The 14,674-nt window shown below is 36.2% G+C and overlaps 1 protein-coding gene across 1 annotated transcript in view; it reads left to right on the forward strand.

The window, feature by feature from the left end:
• LOC123562496 (uncharacterized) overlaps positions 1–14,674 on the forward strand; it is a 79,304-nt gene that overhangs the window by 18,891 nt on the left and 45,739 nt on the right. Inside the window, exons 12-15 of the mRNA XM_053537643.1 lie at positions 5,601–5,700; positions 9,709–9,798; positions 10,480–10,651; positions 12,882–13,041. Of these exons, the coding sequence (XP_053393618.1) occupies positions 5,601–5,700; positions 9,709–9,798; positions 10,480–10,651; positions 12,882–13,041 (522 nt within the window). The remainder of the gene's footprint in view (positions 1–5,600; positions 5,701–9,708; positions 9,799–10,479; positions 10,652–12,881; positions 13,042–14,674) is intronic.

The raw sequence follows: 14,674 nt of genomic DNA on the forward strand, positions 1-14,674 counted from the left end.
TAATTCTATAAATGTCTACGATACAGTCACCTGCTTTCAGCTCCTTTCACTGCCAACTGATTATTATCTGTCCATGTGTGTGTGTGTGTGCGTGTGTGTAAATTCTTGTCCGGGCTGTAACTTCAACATTCATAGGGGGATTTGAAAATAATTTGACACAAATGTTAACAATATTGAGAAGGTGTGTCGCGTTTATGACCAGGGTCTCTCGGGTCAAGGTCACAAAATGATGTGTGATTTTTTAGCTCCACTATTCGGAGAATAGGGAGGCCATTCTACTTGCCCCGGTGTCAGCGTCAGCATGACCCTTGGTTAAAGTTTTTCGACAACCTTTGTTTTTCTGTCATTTTTGTTACTATTGCTTATCTCTTACTGTAACTTTGCATAAACATTGTCCAGTATACAAACAAAGTATGTGTAGGGGCTGAGCCCATTATACCCAAGGTCAAGGTCACCAAGGTGTTATACTTAGGTTATTTTTAAGGTTAAAGTTTTTCAGCAACCTTTATTTTTCTGTCATAGCTTTGTTACTATTGCTTATATCTTACTATAACTTCACATAAACATTTTCCAGTATACAAACAAAGTATGGATAGGGGGTGAGCCCATTATACCCAAAGTCAAGGTCACCAATGTGTTATACTTTTAAGGTTAAAGTTTTTCAGCAACCTTTGTTTTTTGTCATATCTTTGTTACTGTTGCTTATATCTTACTGTAAGTTCACATAAATATTGTTCAGCATACAAACAAAGTTTGTGCAGGGGCTGGGCCCATTATACTCAAGGTCAAGGTCACAAAGTTGTTATACTTGGAATTATTTTCATGTTAAATTTTTTCGAAAGCTTCATTTATAGACATATTGTAAGGGAATTAGGGTTATTGGACTTTTATAAATGCTTCAGACAACCCCCATCTTTCTTCACAGAGAAACATTTAGAATGGAAATTGCTAACAATTTAACTAGGACAAATTCATAATCTACAATACTGATACTACTAGAACACTATTTACATTTAGAATTTATTAGAAATAAACATTGAAAACACCCTTACCTCTGCCAGGAATTTCGACCCAAGACTGTACTGTTTACAGCAGTAAAAACACTTATTATAGGAAAATGACTGTGTATATTTTGCTTAATGGACATTTATAGGACATTAATAACTATAGGATACAGTATACAGACATAAAATATAACCTTTTTGTTGAAATTCTCAATTGAATATCTCCAATCTGATCCTGGCAGTTTATTACTGTTCTTACAGATTTGTCTCCTTTGATTTCTGCATTTAAATCCTAATCTTACGTCAGAGACAGCTTATAAGTTTTCCAGGCGGTAAAATTCAAATTCCTGCCCACTAGGAATTTTCAATTGCTAATAACCTTTCATAAGAGTAACAAATTATTATAAGTAGTGTCTGTATTTCAGGAATATGTTGTAATTGACCTTTTTGTCATGTTAATTTTGCTTTGATTAGCCATAACTGTAGCTGAAAATCTGATTTTTAAGACCTTGTCCTGGCAATATGGCTGCTTTGCTTCCAGGAATTATAAATTCCTGCCTGACTCCCTAGATTAAAGCAGGGTTCTGATTGGTTCATTTTGCTGGTCCTGGCATCTTCAGAGACTATAAATTTGTGACAGCCAGTGATCCAGCATTCTCCTATTTGGTCATCATTGAACAAAGGTCGTGAAAACAGGTGACAATTAATATTATTAAACTTGAACATATTTAAGTACTGTCTGGTGCTCATGGTAATAAAGTGTTATTACTCCTGTTATTTCATCCTTATATTATAAAGGAGCTGTAGACCAAAAGCTCACAATATCTTTAATACTTTAAAAGATAATGACTTGAAATTAAAAATATTTCTTTAAAATCATCATCTGCATGTGTGGTTACAAACCCCATAACTCTAATTGTATTTTTGACAGAATTATGCCCCTTTTGTACTTAAAGTTTTTTTGCAATCTTCGCTTTCTGGATATAACTTTAATGCAATATAAGATAAAGACTTGAAACTTAAAATGTATCTTTATCATCATCATCTGCATGTGTGGTAACAATCCCCATAACTCTGATTTGTATTTTTGACCAAATTATGCCCCTTTCATACTTAAATTTTTTAACAAACTTCGTTTTCTGGACATAACTTTGGTACTATATAAGATAATGACTTGAAACTCAAAATATATCTTTACCATCATCATCTGCATGTGTGGTAACAATCCCAATAACTCTAATTTGTGTTCTTGACAGAATTATGCCTCTTGGTGTATCTTCCTTTTAAGGTAGAGGTCTGTTATTGAGACATTATATATATTCATTTTACTGTCAAATCGCCGAAAAGTGGAACATGCTGTCTTACGGACAGCTCTTGTTTTCGTGTCCATTCCATATCTTTTTGGTACATGGAGGGATTTTGAAATAAGTTTGTACAAATGTTCATCTGATCCGAAGGGTGTGTCGTGTCAATGACCCGGATCTCTTGGGTCAAGGTCACTATTTAACATATTGGTTTTCTGCATGCAGTCATTATTTTAGTTTTTGTTGTTTTTATTTGAATTTAGAAGTCATTTTATGCAGATAACTATTTTAGCCTGAGAATATGCTATGTGCTTTATCCGGGTCTCTCAGGTCAAGGTCAAGATCCTTATTTAAATTTTTATTTATTATGCACAGACAGCTGTAGCATTCTTTGGGACGCTTCATGGGCATTTGTCACTAATAGTGACAACTCTTGTTTTAACCCCTAAATATGTACTTATGACCATCTCTTTACAAAAGCAGGCAACATTACTACCCTCTGTCGACATTGATAATATAATTTTTGTTGTTAGTGTTTATTGAAAAGTAGGTCCACAATAAGCTGATTAAATAAATAGGCTAATATAGACAATATTTTGCATCCTTTTGGTGTTGTTAAGGCAATATTCTGTAATATACCCTCTTGAAGGAATGAATAAAAAACAAGTTTATTTGTAAAATGAAATATTTTGGAATTCTCTGTCAATAATATCATTCATATTTTTTAGGTCACCTGTCACAAAGTGACAAGGTGAGCTTTTGTGATCGCGCTGCGTCTGTCGTCCGTCCGTGCATGCGTCCGTCCATAAACTTTTGCTTGTGACCACTCTAGAGGTCACATTTTTAATGGGATCTTTATGAAATTTGGTCAGAATGTTCACCTTGATGATATCTAGGTCAAGTTCGAAATTGGGTCACGTGCCTTCAAAAACTAGGTCAGTAGGTCTAAAAATAGAAAAACCTTGTGACCTCTCTAGAGGCAATATTTTTCAAAGATCTTCAGGAAAGTTGGTCTGAATGTTCACCTTGATGATATCTAGGTCAAGTTTGAAACTGGGTCACATGCCGTCAAAAAGGAGGTCAGTAGGTCAAATAATAGAAAATCCTTGTGACCTCTCTGGAGGTCATATTTTTCATGGGATCTGCATGAAAATTGGTCAGAATGTTCATCTTGATGATATCTAGGTCAAGTTCGAAACTGGGTCACGTCTGGTCCAAAACTAGGTCAGTAGGTCAAATAATAGAAAAACCTTGTGACCTCTGTAGAGGCCGTATTTTTCATTGGATCTGCATGAAAAGTGATCAGAATGTTCATCTTGATGATATCTAGGTCAAGTTTGAAAACGGGTCAACTGCGGTCAAAAACAAGGTCAGTAGGTCAAATAATAGAAAAACCTTGTGACCTCTGTAGAGGCCATATTTTTCATGGGATCTGCATGAAAATTGGTCAGAATGTTCATCTTGATGATATCTAGATCAAGAAATTGGGTCAACTGCGGTCCAAAACTAGGTCAGTAGGTCTAAAAATAGAAAATTCTTATGACCTCCCTTGAGGCCCTATTTTTCATGGGATCTTCATGAAAATTGGTCAGAATGTTTACCTTGATGATATCTAAGTCAAGTTTGAAACTGGGTCATGTGCAGTCCAAAACTAGATCATTAGGTCAAATAATAGAAAAACCTTGTGACCTCTCTGGAGGTCATATTTTTCATGAGATCTGTATGAAAATTGGTCAGAATGTTCATCTTGATGATATGTAGGTCAAGTTCGAAACTGGGTCACGTGCGGTCAAAGACTAGGTCAATAAGTCAAATAATAGAAAAACCTTGTGACCTCTGTAGAGGCCATATTTTTCATGGAATCTGCATGAAAATTGGTCAGAATGTTCATCTTGATAATATCTAGGGCAAGTTTGAAACTGGGTCACATGCTGTCAAAAACTAGGTCAGTAGGTCAAAAAATAGAAAAACCTTGTGACGACTCTAGAGGCCATAGTTTTCATGGGATCTGTATGAAAGTTGGTCTGAATGTTCATCTTGATGATATCTAGGTCAAGTTTGAAACCGGGTCAACTGCGGTCAAAAACTAGGTCACTAGGTCTCAACATAGAAAGACCTTTTGACCTCTCTAGAGGCCATATTTTGCAATGTATCTTCATGAAAATTGGTCAGAATTTTTATCTTGATGATATCTAGGTCAAGTTCAGAAGTAGGTCACATGAGCTCAAAAACTAGGTCACTATGTCAAATAATAGAAAAAAAACGACATCATGCTCAGTTCATGTGGGGGCAGGTGAGCGATTCAGGACCATCGTGGTCCTCTTGTTTCACTGATGTTTTGTCTTTCGTTGTAATATATTTCTCCCTATGTGAATAAAAAAGTCATTATGTTTGGTACACTCTTGTCAGCACAAAAGAATAAAGAGATACACTGACTGTTTCATGTGTAAAATCTTAATTTCACTAAAAACTAAGAAAATGAAAAAACTTCGGGCCCTTTCTCTACTATTTTAGTGTATACAGACATGTAAAAATAGAAAGTCTGGGGGAAATAATGCCTTGAGAGGCACGTCCAAGGTTCCTCTACTGTTGAAAGGTGAAAAGTCACCATATGACCTATAATTGGGTTGGTGTGACGTTAAACCGAATGAAACAGAAGCAAAAATAGGTCAGCACTGAGGTGATAATTGTGCAAATGTATTACAGTCAAACCTGTATTAAGCAGTCGGCCATGGGAATGACACAGTCTGGCTGCTTATGGCAGTTTGTTGCTCAAGACAAATTTGGAAAATTAGCTGACTGGCTGCATAAGGCATATGGCTGTTTAGTACAGGCGGCTGCTAGGGCAGTTTCCAAGTGTATGTTGAATTAATCATATGGTACATGTTTAAACTGAGGCATTTTCAAGAGGACTGGAGGATGAGCTAGCTATCCCAGCTTACAGTTGTCATTGTAGGTCTTGTTTTTCAATAGCAGGAGAATTAGCATGGCTTTTAAATTAAGTTTGAAAATGGTATATATGAACTGTCTCTATTAAAGGGTGAAATCTGTCTTTTATATTCTACTTGTGCATGCTGTGGATTGGTCTTTGTTAAATGAAAAGTAAGATATAGCGCTACTCTAAAAGTTGAGTTTTTAAAAAAAAATATGACTTTCTACAGGAGAACCATATTTCAAAGAAGGACGGTAACAGAATTAAAAGCATTTGAAGCTTTGAAGATCGCTTATTGCATTTTGTACTTTATATATTGGATTCAGTCCAGTTGTTTGTAGTTTTTGCATTAAATTTCAGGTTCAACAGTAACAAGAAGAAGCAGACGCAGTATCAACAGTCACTGATTTCTGCCATTGGAGAACATGAACGCAGACAGATTGATGATCAACTTAGAAAGGTAAATTACATTTAATCTACCATGTTTCTCTCAGGGGCCTCCGTGGTCAAATGGTTAAGGTTGCTGACTTCAAATCACTTGCCCTTCGCCAATGTGGGTTCAAACCTTGCTCAGGGTGTTGAATAATTCAGCTTGCTTACAGATGTCATTGGATCTATCCAGTTGCTCGCCAGTGATGAAATAACCACAGGGGGGCACTTCAGAGGGGTCTTTCTCCTTTATCAAAAGCTGGAAAGTCGCCATATGACTTATGATAGTGACAATGTAACATTAAACCAGACAGAAAAAAATCTTCAATTATTTCTGTGAAAAGTTGAGACTTTTTGAATGTGGTTTTAAATATAGCATTCCAGTTAAATGTCAGTTGATATAAAAGAAATTTGAAGATTGATAATTTGAATTTTGCTCCTGCAAGGTAAAATATTGTGCTGGTAACAACTAATGATGATATTTGTGGGCAATCTTTCCTAGCAAAAAGCACAACTTGTCAGCAGTATATAACCTCATGTGTGTGTGAACTTGGAATAACTTTGTCTGCAGCAGTGGTGACTCTACTTTTATTAACTGGCTAAATTTTTTTATGAGTGAAAGCTTTTCAGCCAGCTAGTAGGTTGTTGTCTCTTCTACTGTAAGACAAGCCTGTGTCAGATATACAGATAGCAAGAGGATATCAGAAGTTACCCTAGCATTTAAAGTTTGAACATAGACTGTTGGTGTAAACATGAATCAAAACAGAAACCAACTGACAATATAAATTTACAGTTTCTCTTGTGACAAGACTAAAGTGGTCCAAAGTTGTTGAAGTGATTATTAATCATCATAATACATCTTAATGCACCATGCATCACAATGCACCATGTATCATTTTGTACCAAATATTAAAATGTACCATGTATTGTTATGTACTATATATTAATTATGTGCCACATATTATAATGTATCATGTATTGTAATGTACCAAGTATCATAATTTACCATATATCATTATAGACCAAATGTTATAATAAGCCTTGTATTAGTTATGTACCTAGTATCATAATGTGCCATGTAACATGATGCACCATGTATCATAATTTATCTTGTAACATTATGCACCATGTATCATAATTATCATGTAACATTATGCACCATGTATCATAATTATCATGTATCTTCCAACATTATGCACCATGTATCATAATTATCATGTAACATTATGCACCATGTATCATAATTATCATGTATCTTCCAACATTATGCACCATGTATCATAATTATCATGTAACATTATGCACCATGTATCATAATTTATCTTGTAACATTATTCACCATGTATCATGGTGCACCATGTATCATAATTTATCTTGTAACATTATGCACCATGTATCATAATTATCATGTAACATTATGCACCATGTATCATAATTATCATGTAACATTATGCACCATGTATCATAATTATCATGTAACATTATGCGCCATATATCATAATTATCATGTATCTTCTAACATCTTCTTCTTCTTCTCGTTCGCCATATTACACTTGTATGTCTTCGACCTCTACGAATCTGGTTGTCTGTTGTAAGGACTCAAGTGTTCCGTACAGTTTCTCCTGTATAGTAGTCTGTATTGGCCATATAAAATTTCTCATGGTTTGGTGGCGCTTACATGTCTGTAGAATGTGTTCGGTGTCTTGTTCTGCTTCACCACATGGACACATGGCTGAAGGTACAGCTTTCATTACTCTGTTGAGGTGTTTGTTGAGTTTGTTGTGTCCTGTTCTCAGTCTGAATATGGTGGTTTGCTGAGATCGTGAGAGCTGATGGTAACTGTCAGGTTGTTGTTGTTTGTGGAAAAGAGATTTAATGATAGTTTTCATCTCATCTAGGCAGACTGGATTTTCTTCCTGTTGTTGTTCTGCGCCTTGTTTTGCTAACAGATCGGCTTGTTCATTGCCGTAGATGCCACAATGCGATGGTATCCACTGTAGCACTGTTGTGGAGCTGTTGATATTGGATATTGCTTGCTCCACACTTGATAGCTGGTAATTACTGAGTGCCTGTAATACAGAGAGTGCATCTGTAAGAATAACGACTGGAGTATTGTTGTTGACATTGTTTGATATGATGTTTGCAGCATGAATGATGGCTTCTTCTTCGGCTTTGAAGTTAGAACAGTGTAAGCCTGTTGGTATAGCCTCAGACTGTTGTTTACCGTTGGGATATTGGATGAATATGCCAGCTCCTCCGTTCTTGGTAGCATTGGTGGCTGATCCATCAGTAAATACTCTTATCCAAGTTTCGGTAGGGTACTGATCTTCAAGCATATTGTTGGTAAGAGTTTTCTTCACAGTGTTTGATTGTTCATGTTTGGATGTGATGTCTGGTACTGTTGTTCGAATGATATTGTTTCTCAGATTGTCATCACTACATAGGAGATCATTGGCAGAAAAGGCTATCGGTTTTACTTGTTTCGGGATAATTTCTTGGTGTTTTCTCTGTAAGGTCTTGGCTTCCAAAACAAAACTTCTAACATTATGCGCCATGTATCATAATTATTATGTATCTTCTAACATTATGCACTATGTATCATAATTATCATGTAACATTATGCGCCATATATCATAATTATCATGTATCTTCTAACATTATGCACCATGTATCATAATTATCATGTAACATTATGCGCCATGTATCATAATTATCATGTATCTTCTAACATTATGCACCATGTATCATAGTTATCATGTAACATTATGCGCCATGTATCATAATTATCATATATCTTCTAACATTATGCGCCATGTATCATGATGTACCATATATCATTATAATTATACCAGATATTATAATTATACCACATATTATAATTATGTCTCCCACCACACAGTAGTGTGGTAGACATATTGATTTATTCCAGTCTATGTGTGTGTGTGTGTCTGTCACAAAGCTTGTCCGCACTCTAAGTCAAACATTTCTCATCGATCCTCACCAAACTTCAACAAAATGTGTCTGCCAATAAGTGCTCGGCCAAGTTCGATAACTAGCCAAATCGGCCTAGGCACTTTGGAATTATGGCCCTAGAATTACCGAAAAATGCTCAGATTTTAGGCGCATTCCTGGAGCCAAAAGGTCCCCTATACTACTCATGAGTAGTCATGAGTAGTATAGGGGTCCTTTTGGCATGAGTAGTATAGGGGTCCTTTTGGCTCCAGGAATGCGCATGCAGTCTGAGTAGTATAGGAATCCTTTTGATTTGATGAATGTGCATGCACTCTAGTAGGGCAAGTTCGATTATGAGCCATATTGGTCCAGGCACTTCAGAGTTATGGCCCTTGAATTACTGAAAATCGGCCTTTTTACTCTTGTCTGCGCTCTAACTCGAACATTTCTCATCCGAGCATCTTTAACAAAATGTGTTTGACCATAGGTCTGCCGCCAAGTTCGATAACTAGCCAAATCGGCCCAGGTACTTTGGAATTATGGCCCTTGAATTACCGATAATTGGCCTTTTTATCTTCATCCACGCTATAAGTCCAACATTTCTCACCCGATCTTCACCAAACTTAAACCAAATGTTTTTTACCATAACTCCTCGACCAGGTTCATTACCTAGCCAAATCGCCCAAAGCACTCCAGAATTATGGCCCTTGAATTACCCAAAATCGGCTTTTTTACTCTTCAAAGGTATATTTGTAGTGAGTAAACAGTATATAAAGACTGACTTGCTATTTAGATGATTAGGCAGTTGTTGGAGACATGCACTTTTCTCAAAAGCAACTCTAGTTTACCATGTATTCATCATGTGTCATGTATCATGCCTTGTATGAAAGTATGTCATGTATTTATTAAAGACCTTGTATGATGTGCCATGTGTCACTGTGTGCCATGTACCATAATTGCCATGTATAATGAGGCATCAGGTATTGTTCTGTACCATGTATGATAATATGTATTGTAATGTACCATGTACCATTGTATTATCACAATGTACTATGTTTCATTACATACAACTTCCTTGTTTTTGCAGCATGTACAACAGTTAACACAGACTTACGTGATGGCCCAGAATGGTATAACAGAACACAAACCAATGGGAGATAATGCTAAATTCTACTTGGTATTCATTATCTTATCTTGTTGAAATTTTAAGATAATTCCCTTAGCTACACCACAAGAATATACAAAAATGAGAGAAACTAATAAAAATTTATGTAAGAAATTCAAAATAGATTTTTAATTATTTAATTTAAGCATGTGTTTAAACATATACTTATGTTTGGTAATCAGAATTATAGAATGTGTAAACAGTTAAGTTTATTTGGTTTATACTCTTATATTAGCTCAGTTTTGATGAAATCTTGGAGCTTGTTTGAATTACTCTGGAGTCTGCATCCAGGAAAAAGTGCTGCTTGTGTCATAAAAAAACATGGTTATGATACCAGTGCAGCTCGAACACATGATTCCAGGTTGAGTGGCCAGCACTATAACCAATAGAACACATTTCCTCTTGAGAACAATTTTGTTGATATTTTCTTCATTTTATATCTGGCCTTTGATGTTTTTTGTTAGAATAGATAGAGCAGAAGACTTCTTTTCAGAATGTTCTAGGTTAGAACCAAAGGTTAAGTGTATAGTTATTCCCGTGATTATGGAATGGAGATAATATGTTTATCTTTCGTCCTTCCATCTGATTCATATTAGAATTTATGAATTTCTTATGTAGGACTGGTTAACATTAGTAAAAAATTCATGACGATTGTTTGTGTTAACTGACTAAAAATTTTTTTTTTTATTTTAGAATGAGCTGAATAACTTTGCTGATAAATCAGAAACAATCTACGGCAGATCTGCATACAGAGTGTGTAATCTAGAGCCGGCTTTACGTCTCCTGGACGACCAGTCATGGCAGGAGGAAGAGGAGTTACCACAGAATATACAAGACAGAATGGAAGCTTTGACTTTCAAACATGGTATTATATAATATATAATGACTGATTTTATTTAAAAGAGCGAAGCAGGTTTTAGCTCAAATACAGGAATTAAGCTTGAATTGTATACATTATGTACATAGTAAACTAAAATTCTTGTGTGGCCTCCATGGCTGAGTGTTTAACCCTTAGCTTGCTGGCGGCAAGCGATACTGCCTTTGCGACCAATGCAGACCAAGATCAGCCTGCACATCCATGCAGTCTGATCATGGTCTGCACTGTTGGCTCTTTAGTCAGTATCTTTTTGGTAAGCACCCCATTTAACAGTTAATGGTACTGTCCAAATTGAAAGATGGACTAGTTCATTATAGAAATGTAGCAGGGTAAGGTCTAAGGTCACTGACTTTGAATCACTTGCCCCTCACCCCTATTGGTTTGAAACTTGGTTTATGACATGGAATGCTGTATGTGAGGAAATCTGACTTACAGATCCAGCTGGCAAATGCTGGCTATTGGAAGGTTGGTGGCTCTACCAAGATGCCCCCCTGTGATAAAAAATGAGTGGCATCAAGGGTCTTCCTCCACCATTAAAAGCTGGAAAGCGACATGACCTCAAATTATGTGTGTGTGATGTTAAATGCAAGACAAGAAAATGTTTATCGATTTAGATAAGATGTATTTGATCAGAATCAGGAGAGTTATCTAACAGCCTAGCATACATGGACTAATTTGTGCAAAAACCACATGTGCCATTTATTGAATGCATTAATACTTGTCATTTAAACATTTTTGAAGACATTGACTTTGTTTACTTTGATTGTCTGGTAAGGAATTTGAAAGAGAGTTTAAAGAATGACATGGTTGCTATTATAGAGAATTCTGTATTTGGTGATTAATCCCTTTTTAGCTCACCTGTCACAAACTGACAAGGTGAGCTATTATGACCGCTTGATGTCCGTCGTGTGTCGTCAGTCGTGCGTCGTCTGTCAACAATTTCTAAAAAAATCTTCTTCTTGAAAACCACTGGGCAGAATTACACCAAACTTCACTGGAATAATCCTTGGGTGCCCCCCTTTCAAAATTGTTCAGAGAATTGAATTCGATGCAGAACACTTGTTGCCATGGCAACTGAAAGGAAAAACTTTAAAACTCTTCTTGTCCAAAACCACAGGGCCTAGGGCTTTGATGTCTGGTGTGTAGCATCATCTAGTGGTCCTCTACCAGAATTATTCAAATTATCCCCCTAGGGTCAAATATGGCCCCGCCCTGGGGGTCTCATGGTTTATATAGACATATAAGGAAAACTTTGAAAATCTTCTTGTACAAAACCACATGGCCTAGAGCTTTGATATTTGTTATGTAGCATCATCTAGTGGTCCTCTACCAAGATTATTCAAATTTTCCCCCTAGGGTCAAATATGGCCCCGCCCCGAGGGTCACATGGTTTATATAGACTTATAAAGGGAAAACTTTGAAAATCTTCTTGTACAAAACCACATGGCCTAGGGCTTTGATATTTGGTATGAAGCATCATCTAGTGGTCCTCTACCAAGATTATTCAAATTATCCCCCTAGGATTAAATATGGCCCCGCCCGGGGGTCCCAAGTTTTACATAGACTTATATAGGAAAAAAAAGTTTAAAAATCTTCTTGTCTGAAACCACAACGCTTAGACCTTTGATATTTGGTTTGTAGCATTGTCTTATGGTCCTCAACCAAAATTGTTCAAATTGTACCCCTGGGGTGAAAAGAGGCCCTGCCCTGGGGGTCCCAAGTTTTATATAGACTTGTATAGGAAAAAGCTTTAAAAATCTTCTTGTCTGAAACCATATGACCTAGGCTTTTGATATTTGGTATGATGCATTGTCTAGTAGTCCTCTACCAAAATTGTTAAAATTATGCCCCTGGAGTTAAAAGAGACCCCGCCCTGGGGTTACTTAGTTATTATGTGAGTTATATAGGAAAAATACTTAAAAAATCATCCGATCCTATTTCCACGACTGTTTAATTATAATTACCTGATGACCTCAAGTAATTATGATGTCACTTGCCTGTGACCTTGACCTACTGACCTATTTTCTTGTTTTTTAAGATACAGCCTTGAAATTTTGATGACATACACAGTTTTGCACACAAATCGTAAAACTGAATTTCATTGACCATGAATGTGACCTACTGACTTTCTTAATATTTTATCATCATTTGAAACATGTAGCTCATATTACTCAGGTGAGCAATCCAGGGTCATCATGACCCTCTTGTTATGTTTCAGATTCTCAGATTCTGCCAGCATTTAGTTACAAACAGATGTTGATGATGTGGACCAGTCCAGTTTTTATGTTTCCGGAGCTACTGCCACATGGTGGATTCTTTAAACAAATCGATATAAAGAGAGACAGGGCCAGGGTCAAGTTTCTTGAATCAGAGGACAAGTATGTCTATGATACAGTTCTTTTAGTTACTTCAGTTATTGGGCAGTTGTACTGAGAAGGCATTTACAGTGCTAGCCCTGGCCATTATAAATTAATAGCCACTTACTTTTCAGGGAAAAAATTAATAGACTAATGGCGTGCGCGTTATTCCCGTGCGCTTTTGCATTTCATACATACCGTAAAAGAGCAAGTGTTTTTTGTTTGTTTTTTTCATAAACAGTTTTAATTTCATATGAATTTAATATTATTTTGATGAAAGAAATATAAAAAATCATAGATATTATGGTACTAATTAAAGATCGAGTGTTATCTCCAACCGAGATCAAACTGTGAACAACAAAACTGGCACGAGGTGTCACGCTAATTGCCGATAATTACTGGCCATTTAATAAACAGCAGACTGTGTTCAATCAAGTGTGTCAGTCACTGTTTACAGGGGGGAATTATGCCTCTGGTCAAATACACTTCCTGCTACCGACTTCGCATGTTTTTGTTGATAAAACTATGTATGTTCCAGCTGTTTATGGACAATTTTTTTGCAGTATTTTTTTTTTTAGCATTTTTAGCTCATCTGATTTTTTGAAAAAAAATGATGAGTTATTGTCATCACTTGAGCGGTTGTCTGCGTCGGTGTCGGCGTCTGCGTCGGCGTTGCCTGGTTAAGTTTTATGTTTAGGTCAGCTTTGCTCCTAAACTATCAAAGCTATTGCTTTGAAACTTGGAATACTTGTTCACCATCATAAGCTGACCCTGTATAGCAAGAAACATAACTCCATCTTGCTTTTTGCAAGATTTATGGCCCCTTTTGTACTTAGAAAATATCAGATTTCTTGGTTAAGTTTTATGTTTAGGTCAACTTTTCTCCTAAACTATCAAAGCTATTGCTTTGAAACTTGGAATACTTGTTTACCATCATAAGCAGACCCTGTACATCAAGAAACATAACTCCATCTTGCTTTTTGCAAGAATTATTGCCCCTTTTGGACTTAGAAAATCAGTTTTCTTGGTTAAGTTTTATGTTTAGGTCAGCTTTTATCCTAAACTATCAAAGCTATTGCTTTAAAACTTGGAACACTTGTTCACCATCATAAGCTGACCCTGTACAGCAAGAAACATAACTCCATCATGCTTTTTGCAAGATTTATGGCCCCTTTTGGACTTAGAAAATATCAGATTTCTTGGTTAAGTTTTATGTTTAGGTCAACTTTTTCTCTTAAACTATCAAAGCTATTGCTTTGAAACTTGCAACACTTGTTCACCATTATAAGCTGACCCTGTACAGCAAGCAACATAACTCCATCCTGCTTTTTGCAATAATTATTGCCCCTTTTGGACTTAGAAAATCATTTTCTTGGTTGAGTATTATGTTTAAGTATACTTTTCTCATAAACTATCAAAGCTATTGCTTTAAAACTTGCAACAGTTTTTCACCATTGTAAGTGGACACTGTACACCAAGAAACATAACTCTATCCTGCTTTTTGCAAGAATGATGGCCCTTTTTAGACTTAGGAAAAAATGGGTAGGACAATATTTCTATTATACAAAAAAAATCAGATGAGCGTCAGCACCCGCAAGGCGGTGCTCTTGTTATTAATTAATCGCCATTTTCTATCGCCAAAAATTGCGTTTTA

The sequence above is a fragment of the Mercenaria mercenaria genome, chromosome 2 (assembly GCF_021730395.1).
Source record: "Mercenaria mercenaria strain notata chromosome 2, MADL_Memer_1, whole genome shotgun sequence".
Classification (NCBI taxonomy): Eukaryota; Metazoa; Mollusca; class Bivalvia; order Venerida; family Veneridae; genus Mercenaria; species Mercenaria mercenaria.